General features: G+C 45.1%; 1 protein-coding gene across 1 annotated transcript in view; it reads left to right on the top strand.

Annotated features, from left to right (window-relative positions):
- Positions 1 to 687: 687 nt before the first annotated feature.
- Positions 688 to 14,833, top strand: part of LOC124545657 — a 162,007-nt gene continuing 147,861 nt past the window's right edge. Inside the window, exon 1 of the mRNA XM_047124605.1 lies at positions 688 to 829. Coding sequence (XP_046980561.1) covers positions 688 to 829 — 142 coding nt within the window. The remainder of the gene's footprint in view (positions 830 to 14,833) is intronic.

Genomic DNA, 14,833 nt, shown 5'->3' with positions numbered 1-14,833 from the left:
AACGGCTTCCTGACACTTAAATCTATACTCGATGTTAAGAAATTTCTCTTCTCCAGAAACGCTTTCCTTGCCATTGCCAGTCTACATTTTATGTCCTCTCTACTTCGACCACCATCAGTTATTTTGCTCCCCAAATAGCAAAACTCCTTTACTACTTTAAGTGTCTCATTTCCTAATCTAATACCGTCAGCATCACCCGACTTAATTCGACTACATTCCATTATCCTCGTTTTGCTTTTGTTGATGTTCATCTTATATCCTCCTTTCAAGACACTATCCATTCCGTTCAACTGCTCTTCCAAGTCCTTTGCTGTCTCTGACAGAATTACAGTGTCATCGGCGAACCTCAAAGTTTTTATTTCTGCTCCATGGATTTTAATAAGCTTGAGAGTATTTATGATATTTACAAATTTATTAGCTCGTGCACCACTACCTTAGTGGAATATTGTTATTCAGTCAGACTGCATCAGATGTACAACTGGTAAATAATGGTGCATGTATGTGTGTGTGTGTTTGTTTTGAGTCATCGACAATCTCGTCATTATCGCCACTTGGTGCAAAGCCGATGTCGAGATACTACGAACTCTCCCGTTAGTTCGAACACAGCAATCACAATGGAAGTGTGTATCCTATCGTTGAGTCCACTCATGAACCCGTCTTAGGCAGTTGGGCGAGGTGTGCCACGTCATGAAGCCCCCTGTGACGCACACGCCGGCTCAGAGGGTGACGCACACAGTGGTGGAGTCTTTACCAGACCAGCCACGAGGCGGACACGGGCCTACAGCCTTACCTTCTCCCCTCGTGACAGCACGTACCAAGACTTGTAGAGGTGAGTCTCACCTAAGGGAATCAAACGTAGCAAAACTGAATAGCTCCACTCTGTATAATCGTGTTCCTTATATGAAAACTACTTTTTTTCCTTTCTTTCTCTCTCTGTTCCATATCTAGTAGATGCCAGGCGTGTTCAATAAGTAACGATAATTTTGCAATGTCGGGTGTTTTCTCCGTCCATTTCGCTCGATTTTGTTGTTGTTCTGTTAATTAATATTTCTGAAGAGAATTTATATACACTACTGGCCATTAAAATTGCTACACCACGAAGATGACGTGCTACGGACGCGAAATTTAACCGACGGGAAGAAGATGTTGTGATATGCAAATGATTAGCTTTTCAGAGCATTCACACAAGGTTGGCGCCGGTGGCGACACCTACAACGTGCTGACATGAGGAAAGCTTCCAACCGATTTCTCATACACAAACAGCAGTTGACCGGCGTCGCCTGGTGAAACGTTGTTGTGTTGCCTCGTGTAAGTAGGAGAAATGCGAACCATCACGTTTCCGACTTTGATAAAGGTCGGATTGTAGCCTCTCGCGATTGCGGTTTATCGTATCTCGACAATGCTGCTCGCGTAGGTCGAGATGCAATGACTATTAGCAGAATATGGAATCGGTGGGTTCAGGAGGGTAATACGGAACGCCGTGGCGGATCCCAACGGCCTCGTATCACTAGCAGTCGAGATGAGAGGCATCTTATCCGCATGGCTGTACCGGATCGTGCAGCCACGTCTCAATCCCTGAGTAAACAGATGGGGACGTTTGCAAGACAACAACCATCTGCACGAACAGTTCGACGACGTTTGCAGCAGCATGGACTATCAGCTCGGAGACCATGGCTGCGGTCACCCTTGACGCAGCATCACAGACAGGAGCGCCTGCGATGGTGTACTCAACGACGAACCTGTGTGCACGAATGACAAAACGTCATTTTTTCGGATCAATCCAGGTTCTGTTTACAGTATCATGATGGTCGCATCCGTGTTTGGCGACATCGCGGTGAATGCACATTGGAAGCGTGTATTCGTCATCGCCATACTGGCGTATCACCCGGCGTGATGGTATGGGGTGCCATTGGTTACACGTCTCGGTCACCTCTTGTTCGCATTGACGGCACTTTGAACAGTGGACGTTACATTTCAGATGGGTTACTACCGTGGCTCTACCCTTCATTCGATCCCTGTGAAATCCTAGATTTCAGCAGGATAATGCACAACCGCATGTTGCAGGTCCTGTACGGGCCTTTCTTGATACAGAAAATGTTCGACTGCTGCCCTGGCCAGCACATTCTCCAGATCTCTCACCAGCTGAAAATGGCTGGTCAATGGTGGGCGAGCAACTGGCTCGTCACAATACGCCAGTCACTATTCTTGATGAACTGTGATATCGTGTTGAAGCTGCATGGGCATGTACCTGTACACGCCATCCAAGCTCTGTTTGACTCAATGCCCAGGCGTATCAAGGCCGTTATTACGGCCAGAGGTGGTTGTTCTGGGTACTGATTTCTCAGGATCTATTCACCCAAATTGCGTGAAAATGTAATCACATGTCAGTTCTAGTACAATATATTTGTCCAATGAATACACGTTTATCATCTGCATTTCTTCTTGATGTAGCAATTTTAATGGCCAGTAGTGTAGTATTAGCCATATCGGATGTATAGTCTGTTGTCAGCTGTCAATGAGCGTTTTGGTAGTATCAGCGATTATTTACACTGTCTGATAAAAAAAGTGAAGGGCCTAGACGGGGAGGAAATAACTAGGCGAAACTTCACGAGTAGAGGTGATATGTGACGATATTTCAGTGGTTACAGAATCGAGTGAAATTTACAAAGAACTTGGCAGCATAAGTCCACTTGTCAGTACGACGCTGCACTCACTCTGCCTGGACGCTGGCAGTGATCCGTTGTGAGGAGTGTCATAAAGCCGTTTTGTCCTCTCCAGATATAAGGTGGTCCACAACTGTTGCAACTGGTCCTTGATAACCTGGCTAAGGCACTGGAATGGAGTTGACTATGGAGGTGGTAGCACGCATTTGATACTGGACCACAGGAGTACCTCAACATCACAGAGACTGTTCACAATGACACGTGACATGTGTGTACGAGCATTTCCCCACTGAAACATAGTACCAAAGTACTGTCGTATGAGAGATAACCCATGAGGACGCAGACCTGACGTCATTCCCGATCAGATTCTTACACCATGATGCCAGGAGTAACATCGATGTACCTCTTCAATGCATTGGAAGAATGGAACGTCTCCCCAGGGTGCCGCCATACACGCCGACGATCGTCGTCTGGGATAGAGCAGACCCTCGATTTACGTCATTGTTCATCCGTCCACTCTTCCAGGCAACGGCACCACTCCAAATGGAGCCATTTGTGCTGTAGTGTTAACGGCAGTCAACGCATGGGACCTTAATTCCTGGTCCGGCAGCTGCTAGTCTCTGATCAACAGTGTGGGCTGACTGAGAGTGTATAGGAGGGTCTATTACTAGTTCTCGATGAGAGGCGCAGATGTGAAGAGATTACAGTGAGCTTGGGGCACAACACCGTGATCCTTCTTTATGGTCGACTGACGTGATTAGCCTTGTTGACGAGTATGTCTGCCCTCAAGTATCCATACAAGTCAACATCGGGCCACTGCCACATGCGAATGCCCACAAACCAGGATATTGCACGGTTTGACCTGTCGGCCAGATGGAAGCTCATAATGGGACTCATTTCAACGTCTGTCAACGGCTGCCTCACACTAACAAGTTGCCTCTCCGTGTCCTTCTCCTTGATCACTCAACATCTGATGTCGTTCACGCCCCCTAATTACCCTGTCAGGCCTGACAACGGCACTGGACATGAGTAACATTAAGTTAGCCCGGTGGCCGTTCTACCTGTCACACAGAATCGCAACCCTGACCACTTACATACCTGCCGATGATGTGTATGAGCCGCGCGGTCTAAGGCGCTGCAGTCATGGACTGTGCGGCTGTTCCCGAACGAGGCTTGAGTCCTCCCTCGGGCATAGGTGTGTGTGTTTGTTCTTGGGATAGTTTAGGTTAAGTAGTGTGTAAACTTAGGGACTGACGACCTTAACAGTTAAGTCCCATAAGATTTCACACACATTTGAACAATTTCTTTTTTTTTATGTGTACGTGTACGATGTTTCTGACATTCGAGATTTTCTTTTGCTTGCTTCACTTGTCAAGCAGCGTAGTATTTTTTTCTTTTCTTCCGCCCCCCCCTCCACATGTACCAAGTACGAAATGTGTTCAAAAAGTAACAGGAATTTCGTAATTTCACGTATTTCATTAGTCCGACTAGCTATATTTTTTGTTTTTGTGTTCTTAAACATGTCTGAGAAAGATATGTACAGCGTTTAGCCATATCAAATATTTTGTGTTATCAACTGTCAACATTTATTTTCGTAGTAACTGCGATTATTTATGTTGTTGAAAAATGGAGCAGAAAATTTGAACTAAATTTGCCATCACAGCGGAGTAAAGACAGCAAAATCATGTTAAAGAATGTTTTGGGTGAGTTTTTTTATGAGTAACACAAAAGTTTACACCTAGCATTAGCGTTCCGAAGAAGGCCGTGAAGATATTGAAGCCTAGTAGATTATTAACCAATGAAATTATGGAAAAAGGGAAAGAAATGATTACGCTCGATCGCCGAAACCCAGTCAGAGTAATCGCTAATGATACTGGCGTATCTGTCGGCTCATGACATGATTTTTTGTCGGGTGTTTTTGGTATGGAACGTGTGACAGCACAGTTTGTTCCAAAATTGCTGAACTCCGAACAAAGTGGAGAAAGTAAGTTGCTCAGGAGTCGCTGAATGAAGTCAACAACGTCGCCGAACTCGTCAAACGTGTCGCAGCCAAGTTATGAAACATGGGTTTACGGCTGTAATGTCGAAACTAAGGCTCAATCGTGGCAGTTGAAGCTTTCTGGATCGCCAGTACCGATAAAAAGTTGCCCAGGGTTAAAGCTGCATGCCTAAACTTCCACTACATAAAAATAACTCATCATTTAGTCCCTTTGAACATTATACAGAACACAGTTAAACAAAATAACTTCAAGCTGTAATGTATGTTTGTATTATCTAGTATTTCTTCGTTTCTGTTATACTGGTAATGTAAGAACCCCGTATTTTATAATTTCCTAAAAACCATGTTGTGTGCTTCTTTAAATGTGTGATGTGCTAAAAAATTCAGTCAGTCTCCTTTGTTCATTCACTGAGTTACGGTAAAAGATTGACAAGAGGACCGTCATCACCAATTTCGTCAATATTTATGGTGTATGCAGGTTCAAATGGCTCTGAGCACTATGGGACTTAATTTCTGAGGTCATCAGTCCCCTAGAACTTAGAACTACTTAAACCTGACTAACGTAAGGACATCACACACATCCATGCCCGAGGCAGGATTCGAACCTGCGACCGTAGCGGTCGCGCGGTTCCAGATGTAGCGCCTAGAACCACTCGGCCACCCTGGCCGGCGTGTATGCAGGGCTTGGCCGGAAATGAAAGTGACACAAATCGGAACTCCAAATGGCCGAAAGCTTACAAAAGACAGCAGTTTTGTTCTGCAAAGCATTAGCCATTTGTAGAATGAGATTTTCTCTCTGCAGCGGAGTGTGCGCTGATATGAAACTTCCTGGCAGATTAAAACTGTGTGCCCGACCGAGACTCGAACTCGGGACCTTTGCCTTTCGCGGGCAAGTGCTCTATCAACTGAGCTACCGAAGCACGACTCACGCGTCGTACTCACAGCTTTACTTCTGCCAGTACCTCGTCTCCTGCCTTTCAAACTTTACAGAAGCTCTCCTGCGAACCTTGCAGAACTAGCATTCCTGAAAGAAAGGATATAGCGGAGACATGGCTTAGCCACAGCCTGGGGGATGTTTCCAGAATGAGTTTTTCACTCTGCAGCGGAGTGTGCGCTGATACGAAACTTCCTGGCAGATTAAAACCGTGTGCCCGACCGAGACTCGAACTCGGGACCTTTGCCTTTCGCGGGCAAGTGCTCTGCCATCTGAGCTACCGAAGCACGACTCACGCCCTGTCCTCACAGCTTTACTTTTGCCAGTACCTCGTCAGGGCTTCTGTAAAGTTTGGAAGGTAGGAGACGAGGTACTGGCAGAAGTAAAGCTGTGAGGACGGGGCGTGAGTCGTGCTTCGGTAGCTCAGATGGTAGAGCACTTGCCCGCGAAAGGCAAAGGTCCCGAGTTCGAGTCTCGGTCGGGCACACAGTTTTAATCTGCCAGGAAGTTTCATTAGCCATTTATGTTTGCGTTGATTTTTCCCAGCGACTGGCGCAGCTTTTTGATCAGATCGTTTACCTGCCGACAAATGTACACATCGTATGGTTGCATTAGCGGGTATTGGGGCAATCACTTTAACACAGGACGATGGCAACTCTCCTTCATCCTGAAAAATCCCCTCTTATAGTTGTGGATTTTTCGTCTATTAACAGAAGAGATTTACGCTTCTGCACATAGGGCTTCATCAGATCACTCGAAAATTTTTTGTACAAGGCTGTTGTGTAAGTGTCAATTTTGCATGATTTCCAATACGTTCTCGTATTACTATAAGCGAAGGAAATTGGCTTTTAGTATTACTGACGTATTTTGTAGTCAAAGGCGCCAAAGATATCAGACAGATAGCTTCGTGTATAATTTTTCTTTGGTTTGGCATTGTTTTCGATCTCTATGTTTCTTCCGCCCGTTACTATTATACTGCACACATAAAAATAAATTGAAGAGCCAAAGAAACTGGTACACCTGTCTAATATCGTGTAGGGCCCCCGCGAGCACGCAGAAGTGCATCAACACGTAGTGGCATCGACTTGACTAATGTCTGAGGTAGTGCTGAAGGGAATCGACACCGTGAATCCTGCAGGGCTGTCCATAAATCCGAAAGAGTACGAGGAGGTGGAGATCTCTTCTGAACAGCACGTTGCAAGGTACCCCAGATGTGCTTAATAAGGTTCGTGTCTGGGGAGTTTGGTGGCCAGCGGAAGTATTTAAACTTAGAAGAGTGTTCCTGGAGCCACTCGGTAGCAATTCTGGACGTGTGGGGTATCGTATTGTCCTGTTGGAATTGCCCAAGTCCGTCGGAATGCACAATGGACATGAATGGATGGTGGTGATCAGACAGGATACTTACGTACGTGTGACTTGTCAGAGTCGTGTGTAGATGTATCAGGGGTCCTATATCACTCCAACTGTACACGCCCCACACCATTACAGAACCTCCACCAGCTTGAACAGTCCCCTGCTGACATGCAGAGTCCATGGATTCATGTGGTTGTCTTCATACCCGTACACGTCCATTTGCTCGATACAGTCTGAAACGAGACTCATTCGACTAAGCAACATGTTTCCAGTCATCAACAGTTCAATGTCGATGTTGACAGGCCCAGGCGAGGTTTAAAGCTTTGTGTCGTGCAGTCATCAAGGGTACGTGAGTGGGCCTGCGGCTCCGAAAGCACATATCGATGATGTTTCGTTGAATGGTTCGCACGCTGACATTAATTGACGGCCCAGCACTGAAATCTGCAGCAATTTTCGGAAGAGTTGCATTTTTGTCACGTTGAACGATTCTCTTCAGTCGTCGTTGATCCAGTCCTTGCAGGATTTTCTTCCAGCCTCAGCGATATCGGAGATTTGATGTTTTACCGGGTATTCACGGTACACTCGCGAAATGGTCGTACGGGAAAATCCCCACTTCGGCGCTACCTCGCAGACACTGTGTCCCACCTCTCGTGCGCCTACTACAACGCCACTTTCAAATTCACTTAAATCTTGATAACTTGCCATTTTAGCAGCAGAAACCGATCTAAGAACTGCGCCAGACACTTTTCGTCTTACATAGGCGCTGCCGATCGCAGGCCATATTCTGCCTGTTTATATATCTCTGTATTTGAATACGCATTCCTATATCAGTTTCTTTGGCGCTTCAGTCTATATGCTGCTATGATCAGTCCTAATGGTCCATTTTGACCAGTAACAAGACTCAACCGAAATTTCCGGAGCACAAGATGAAATGCCAGTATTTTGCCCGAAGAATGTTTTGATAGAGTCATCGAGCTCTGGAAGAATGAAATTTTAAACCTTTAATTTTTCCATACATCACCATCTTGTTCTGTGTGGTAGAATAAAACCGTTTTTAATTCTAGTGTTGTGATCAAATTATAAAAATTGCGAAAAAAAATGTTCAAATATGTGTGAAATCTTATGACACTTAACTGCTAAGGTCATCAGTCCCTAAGTTTACACACTACTTAACCTAAATTATCCTAAGGACAAACACACACACCCATGTCCGAGGGAGGACTCGAACCTCCGCTGGGACCAGCCACACAGTCCATGACTGCAGCGCCTGAGACCGCTCGGCTACTCCCGCGCAGCCAAAAAAAAAATTTCGAATCATTATCGATTTAGTTTCGAAATTACTCTGACAAAAAAATAGAGATTCTTCATATTCCACTTAGTTGCCGTAATAGAAGAAATTTTAAAGATTCTTTGCTATTTGGCATTGATGTGACAATGATACAACCATGTCGCACAGTATGCGAGTTAAATTTACCGGTATTGCTTACAACATATACTTATAAAATTATCACTTTGTGATCGTTCTCTTTGTCATATACAAGGTCGTGCTGAAAAGTAATACCTCCGTATTTTTTATTCTGTTTTCTATACCGGCTGAGGTATTATAAGTCATTCACATTACTCGGTCGGCTTCCCTGCTTCGCTGACAAGTTACAACCCTCTGTCGTGAGGGCTTCAAAGTGTAGCGTGTAACATGGTGGTGTGAGGCGTAACTATGTCGGTGCGCGGTAAACAGCGTCCTGTAATCGAGTTTCTAACCGCCTGCAATGGAAATCCATAGAAGAATGTAAGTTGTGTACGGGTATGATTGTATCGACGTCAGTAACCTGCAACGTTGTGTTGTTGGTGTTCACTTTGGTAGTGATGTAACGGTGCAAGTAGAGGTGAGGTTGTGGCTCCGTCAACCAAGTCAAACAGTGTAGAGTTCCGGTATGAACAGTCTGGTCTCTCTTGGAAGAAATGTTTTCCTCACCAGAGTGACTATGTTGAGAAATAAATATGTAGACACGAAGAAAAAAGATGTAAAGTGTTAATAGAGTTGGTTTTATTTAAATGGTATAAGAATTTGCTCATAAAAAATTCGGAGGCATTACTTTTCAGCATGAACTCGTACATATGCATACTCGACACGCACTATCGCATTACAGTTCTTAATGCAGCACTTCCTATGTGTAAGTCAACACAGATTCTATTTTTTAATACCGAGCGAGGTGGCGCAGTGGTTAGCACACTGGACTCGCATTCGGGAGGACGACGCTTCAATTCCACGTCCGGCCATCCTGATTTAGGTTTTCCGCGATTTCCCTACATCACTTCAGGCAAATGCCGGGATGGTTCCTTTGAAAGGGCACGGCCGATTTCCTTCCCTATCCTTCCCTAATCCGAGCTTGTGCTCCGTCTCTAATGACCTCGTTGTCGACGGGACGTTAAACACTAATTTCCTCCTCCTTCTCCTATTTTTAATACTTGACTGTGCCGGTCGTGTCTCATCTGCCCTCTCTCTGCAATAAGGATGTTCGGTGGTAGTTTGTAGATCATGACTTTGGCAGTAGACAGAGGCATTTTGATGCTGTGACGCCTAGTGTGCATTTCTAATTCAGCAGCTGTTGAAGCAGGATAGCAGTGGCAAACTTTTGTTGTTGGCTTGCGAACACAATGTGGTTAATGTCCTCTTACTCTTCGCTCTCACAATGCAGCAAATCCACCTTCCCAATTCTATCCAGATCGTATTTAAACCGTTCACAATTATAGGGGTGTTACTGTTATGTAAAATTTGTGGCATGATTCGTTTAGTATTCCATTGGCATGCAACTATCTTCATATCTGCGCCGCTACTACTATCCACATCCATTGGAATCTGCTTACTGTAGTCAAACCTTCGTCTCCATCTACAATTTTTTCCCCTTACACTTTCCTCTACCACCTATTTGATGATTTCCTGTGTGTCAGGATATGTCCCAGCAACTGATCCCTTCTTTTATTCCACATGTGACATTAATTTATTTTCTCCTTTTTCGATTCAGTGTTAGTTCACCCATCTAACTCCAGCACTATTCTATCGCATCACTTGTCAACAGCTCTGTGCAGTTTGTCATTCAGCGGTAGCGTTCTCGCTTCCCACGCCCGGGTTCCCGGGTTCGATTCCCGGCGGGGTCAGGGATTTTCTCTGCCTCGTGATGGCTGGGTGTTGTGTGACGTCCTTAGGTTAGTTAGGTTTAAGTAGTTCTAAGTTCTAGGGGACTGATGACCATAGATGTTAAGTCTCATAGTGTTCAGAGCCATTTTTTTGTCATTCACACTTCACTGACTTATAAGGCTACCCTCCAGATAAACACTTCCAAGAAACACTACTCAACATCTAATCTTACTTATGAAACGCTTTTATTGTTATTTTCAGTTTATATCGTAAGATATTTTGCTGCCCGAATATCAACTCTTATCCGTCCACGGCTCGTGGTCTTGCGGTAGCGTTCTCGCTTCCCGCGCATGGAGTCCTAGGTTCGATTCCCGGCGGAGTCTTTCATCATCATTTCGTCCTCATTCACTCGCAAGTCGCCGTAGTGGCGTTAAAGAACTTGTGGAGCGGCGGCCGAACCGTTCCTCGAGGGGTCGCCCGGCCACCAATGCCATACGCTCATTATTAACTCTTATCCGTTACTTTTAGTATCACATTTCTTGATGTTCTCGCCTCAGGATCGCCTGATTTAATTCGACTATACTGTTATACAGTAGAGGTGCATGTCTGCAGGAAACCCACTGACGGAAAAAAAATCGCTGCACCAAGAAGGAATTGTGCGACATAAACGACAGTTGGTAAGTGTGTTTCTACATCTGAAAGATGGTGTTTATTCAGATTTCGGATCAGCTGCACAAGAGTGCCGCTAGTAGTACCATTATAAGGATGCAAATAAGATTTGCTATAAATAGACCGCGTAACCGTCATGAGCGTCAATTACCTTGGAGGCTGGACTTGCTAAGTTGATGATAATAGTCAAGAACGCCTTTAAGGCGTCAAAGGGGCCATTATCAACTGCTCACTGTCTTTTAGCGAGGTAGTATAACAGGCCTACGAAAAACTCGATGTTCCTTCTGTGATACTGCAGAAAGATTTGGCAGGAATGTAGCCACTGTACACGATTGGTAGCAGCAGTGGTCACGAGAATGTACGGTCGCAAGAAGACCGGACTCGAGATGGCCACTTGGCATTACCGAGAGGGAAGACAATCGTGTTCGGCGTACGGCTCTGGCGCATCGCACTGCAACAGCAACCTGAGCAGCAGTTGGCACCACCGTAACACAACGATCTGTTACAAATCGGTTAGCCGGCCGCGGTGGTCTAGTGGTTCTAGGCGCGCAGTCCGGAACCGCGGGACTGCTACGGTCGCAGGTTCGAATCCTGCCTCGGGCATGGATGTGTGTGATGTCCTTAGGTTAGTTAGGTTTAAGTAGTTCTAAGTTCTAGGGGACTGATGACCACAGAAGTTAAGTCCCATAGTGCTCGGAGCCATTTGAACCATTTGAACAAATCGGTTACTTCAAGGACGGCTCCGAGCCAGACGCCCTATTGTGTACATTCCACTGTCCCCAAACAACCGCCATTTGCGCTTTTCAACGGTGTCAAGTGAGACAGAGTGGAGGTCTGATGTGTTTTCTGATGAAATCTCGTTCTGCTTCGGTGCCAGTGATAGCCGTGTGCAGCTTAGAAGGAGGGTAGTTGAGGGCCTGCAATCAATCTATCTGCGTGCTAGACACACTGGATGTATATATAAAGATAGTAAGTGTTCGCGAAGGAACAGATACCATTGACGACCGTGCAAATTCTCTAGAATAAATGATAATTAATTTAAACCCTCAGCTGCCGACAGGTGTTGTTGATATACCTTGATGGGGACAGCTGAAAATGTGTGCCCCGACCGGGACTCAAAGCCGCGATCTCCTGCTTACACGGCAGTATCTGTTCTTTATGGAACAGTTACTATCTTCATATATAGTTAAAGGCTACCCGACCATTGACCTTTGTCTGTGCGAATGCGCACAGGTAGCTTGAACTCTTACGGGCATCGTCACCTTAGTGGGCGCGAGTAATGAGTGGATGGGCAAAAATCTATTAGGTACATTACGTATGTGGATTGTGGACAGTTGGGAATGTGGGTCTCACAGGAAGCGTGCAAGAGATAAGACCCTGCAGTCGCGCTGTTCATCTGTGTTCTCCGTGGCTCAGATGGAAAGAGCGTCTGCCATGTAAGCAGGAGATCCCCGATTCGAGTCCTGGTCGGGGCACACACTTCCAGCTGTCCCCATCGAGTTATATCAACAACACCAGTCAGCAGCTGAGGGTTTCAATTAACTATCATTTACACTGGATGTATACCTGCAGTTACGGTCTGAGGTGCTATTTCGTATGACAGCAAGAGTACACTCGTGGTTATCCCACGCACCCTGCCTGCATATTTGTACGTCAGTCTGGTGATTTGGCCTGTTGCACCGCATTTCATGAACAGCATACCAAGGGGTGTTTGTAATACTCGCCAACATACCGCTGTCGGCGAGACTGTCAACATGTGGCCTTGGCCTTCTCGATCACAAGATCTGTGTCCAGTCGAGCACATGTGTGAGATTATCGGACGATAACTACAACGCCATCCACAAGTTGCGTCCCGTCCCTGTATCGACCGAACAAGTGCCCCAGGCATGGAATTCCATTCCACAAACTGACATCCGGCTCCTGTAGGACACAGTACATGAACGTTTGTGTGCTTATTCAACATTCTGGCGGTTACACCGGTTACTAGCGTACCATCATTTCACATTTTGTTGTGGCTTATCCCGCTTACGTTAACCTGTGATATTGCAATATTAATCACTTAAATATCTCATCTAGACAAACGTATTCCCGAAATTTCATTACTCTGCATTAACTACTCTTTGGTGCTGCGGTTTTTTTCTGTCAGTGTATAACGGTACTGGATTCCCCTTGATCTCAGCGGTTCGCAGTACAAATATTGCAATGCCGTGTTGGCTGATATTACACGGGCAGATCAACCAATAACAATAACCCAGAGTTTTGCCCCTGCAACAACTTAATATGCTGCTGCCCCTCTTCAGTAACCGATTAATTTCGGCTCTCCACAGATAGCTCTCCGATGTGGTTTCACCAACGCAACGGCATAGCTACCTTTATCGTTGAAACACGCAACTCTGACCACTGTGGCTGGGTCCATGGTTTGTGAAGCATTATACAGGGTATTTAATATTAATATCAGGTAATGGATATTATTACCTGCAAATAAGGTTGGTTGTTGTTTTTTGGGGGGAAGAGACCAAACTGCGAGGTCATCGGTCTCGTCGGTTTAGGGGTGGACGGGGAAGGAGGTCGGCCGTGCCCTTTCAAAGGAACCATCCCGGCATTTACCTGGAGCGATTTAGGGAAATCACGGAACACCTAAATCAGGATGGCCGGACGCGGGATTGAACCTGCAAATAACGCTTAGAATAAATACTTGACATATATTACGAGCGAAGAAAGATACACAGATCGCTGAACGATCAAAGAAGTTCGCACCAATGAAGTCAAATGAGAATTCTTGGAGAGTTGTATGGTACTCGGGAGACTGAGAGAAGTCTCCACTGCTGCAGAGTGCGTTATGCGTACACGACCGTTCCGTCATAACGCGTGACGAAAGCTAATGGGAGTGACATCACGGAGCTGAACCCGTTGGCAATGTCGTTTGCCTTGGGACTGTCTCTTCGCTATGGCACAGCTGAAGCTGATGCGGCGTTATGTTTAACAGACCTGCGGAGGTCACAGTCACACGTATTTCATTCACTGTTATCCGTCACGTTACTTTCATGTTTTACTCCATTTCTACTTATTTTTGCAGGTAATTTTCAGTCAAGTGCAGTGAAGTTGCTATACAGAAATCGTATATACAATATTTCAAATAAACAAAGTCTACACACAAGCACACGCACGCACGCATGTACACACACACACACACACACACGCACACACACACACACACGAAAAATACACTAAAATCTGCAAAGACGCACCATTTACACACAAATAGGAATGTCATATAAAAGACAACATACGCAGCTAAGAAACACACAGAAAACACACACACAGACACGCACACACACACACACACACACACACACACACACACACACAAAGATAAAATGCAAACAAAATTCAAATTTGGCGCCGAACTCTCTGGTGAACAAATGAACACTGACTGGGCTGGGACACACAACAAACCACAATCACACTACGTTCTGGTGTAGTGAAAAGCGTTTTACTGCGGTATTTGTGGAAAATACTTGTTATAGCTACGTATGCATCAAAACATCTTAGCATGATGCGGAGAATGGAAGTGCTTGCCACACGAAAACGTAAGTAAATACGAAAATAGGCGCGAAAACATCGCGAAAAACTAAACCACACTCTACACACTCTAGAAGATAGGTTAATTCGCAGCTAAAAGAAAAAAAAACTATTTCATCAACATCGTTTGGTTGCAGATGACAAGCTACCTTTAATAATTAACACAAAAGTGGTCCTGAATATTCATGCTCACCAAATGCAAAGGTAATTACAAAAAGAAACGATCTGTTGTTTGAACTAAAAATGCACATAATTTTATAATCATGTAACAAAAATGTTCACATTGCAGAAAAAATAAAAACGAAAACCCACTGATGGTGGCACAGTGGTGCCGAAGCATATTTGGGTACTGAGAAAAACGGTGTTTTGCGTAAATGGCGGACCTCAAATCTCAAAAATTTCAAATAAAATTGAACAGCACAGAGAACGTGCCAAACCACAGCTACACTCTCATCAATGTTTTTAAGCTCCCACTATGTGCGTGAAAGCATCAAACA

This window comes from Schistocerca americana, chromosome 8 (assembly GCF_021461395.2).
Source record: "Schistocerca americana isolate TAMUIC-IGC-003095 chromosome 8, iqSchAmer2.1, whole genome shotgun sequence".
NCBI classification, from domain to species: Eukaryota; Metazoa; Arthropoda; class Insecta; order Orthoptera; family Acrididae; genus Schistocerca; species Schistocerca americana.
Note: the sequence above shows the minus strand (reverse complement) of the source record. Positions and strands in the feature narration are given on the sequence as shown.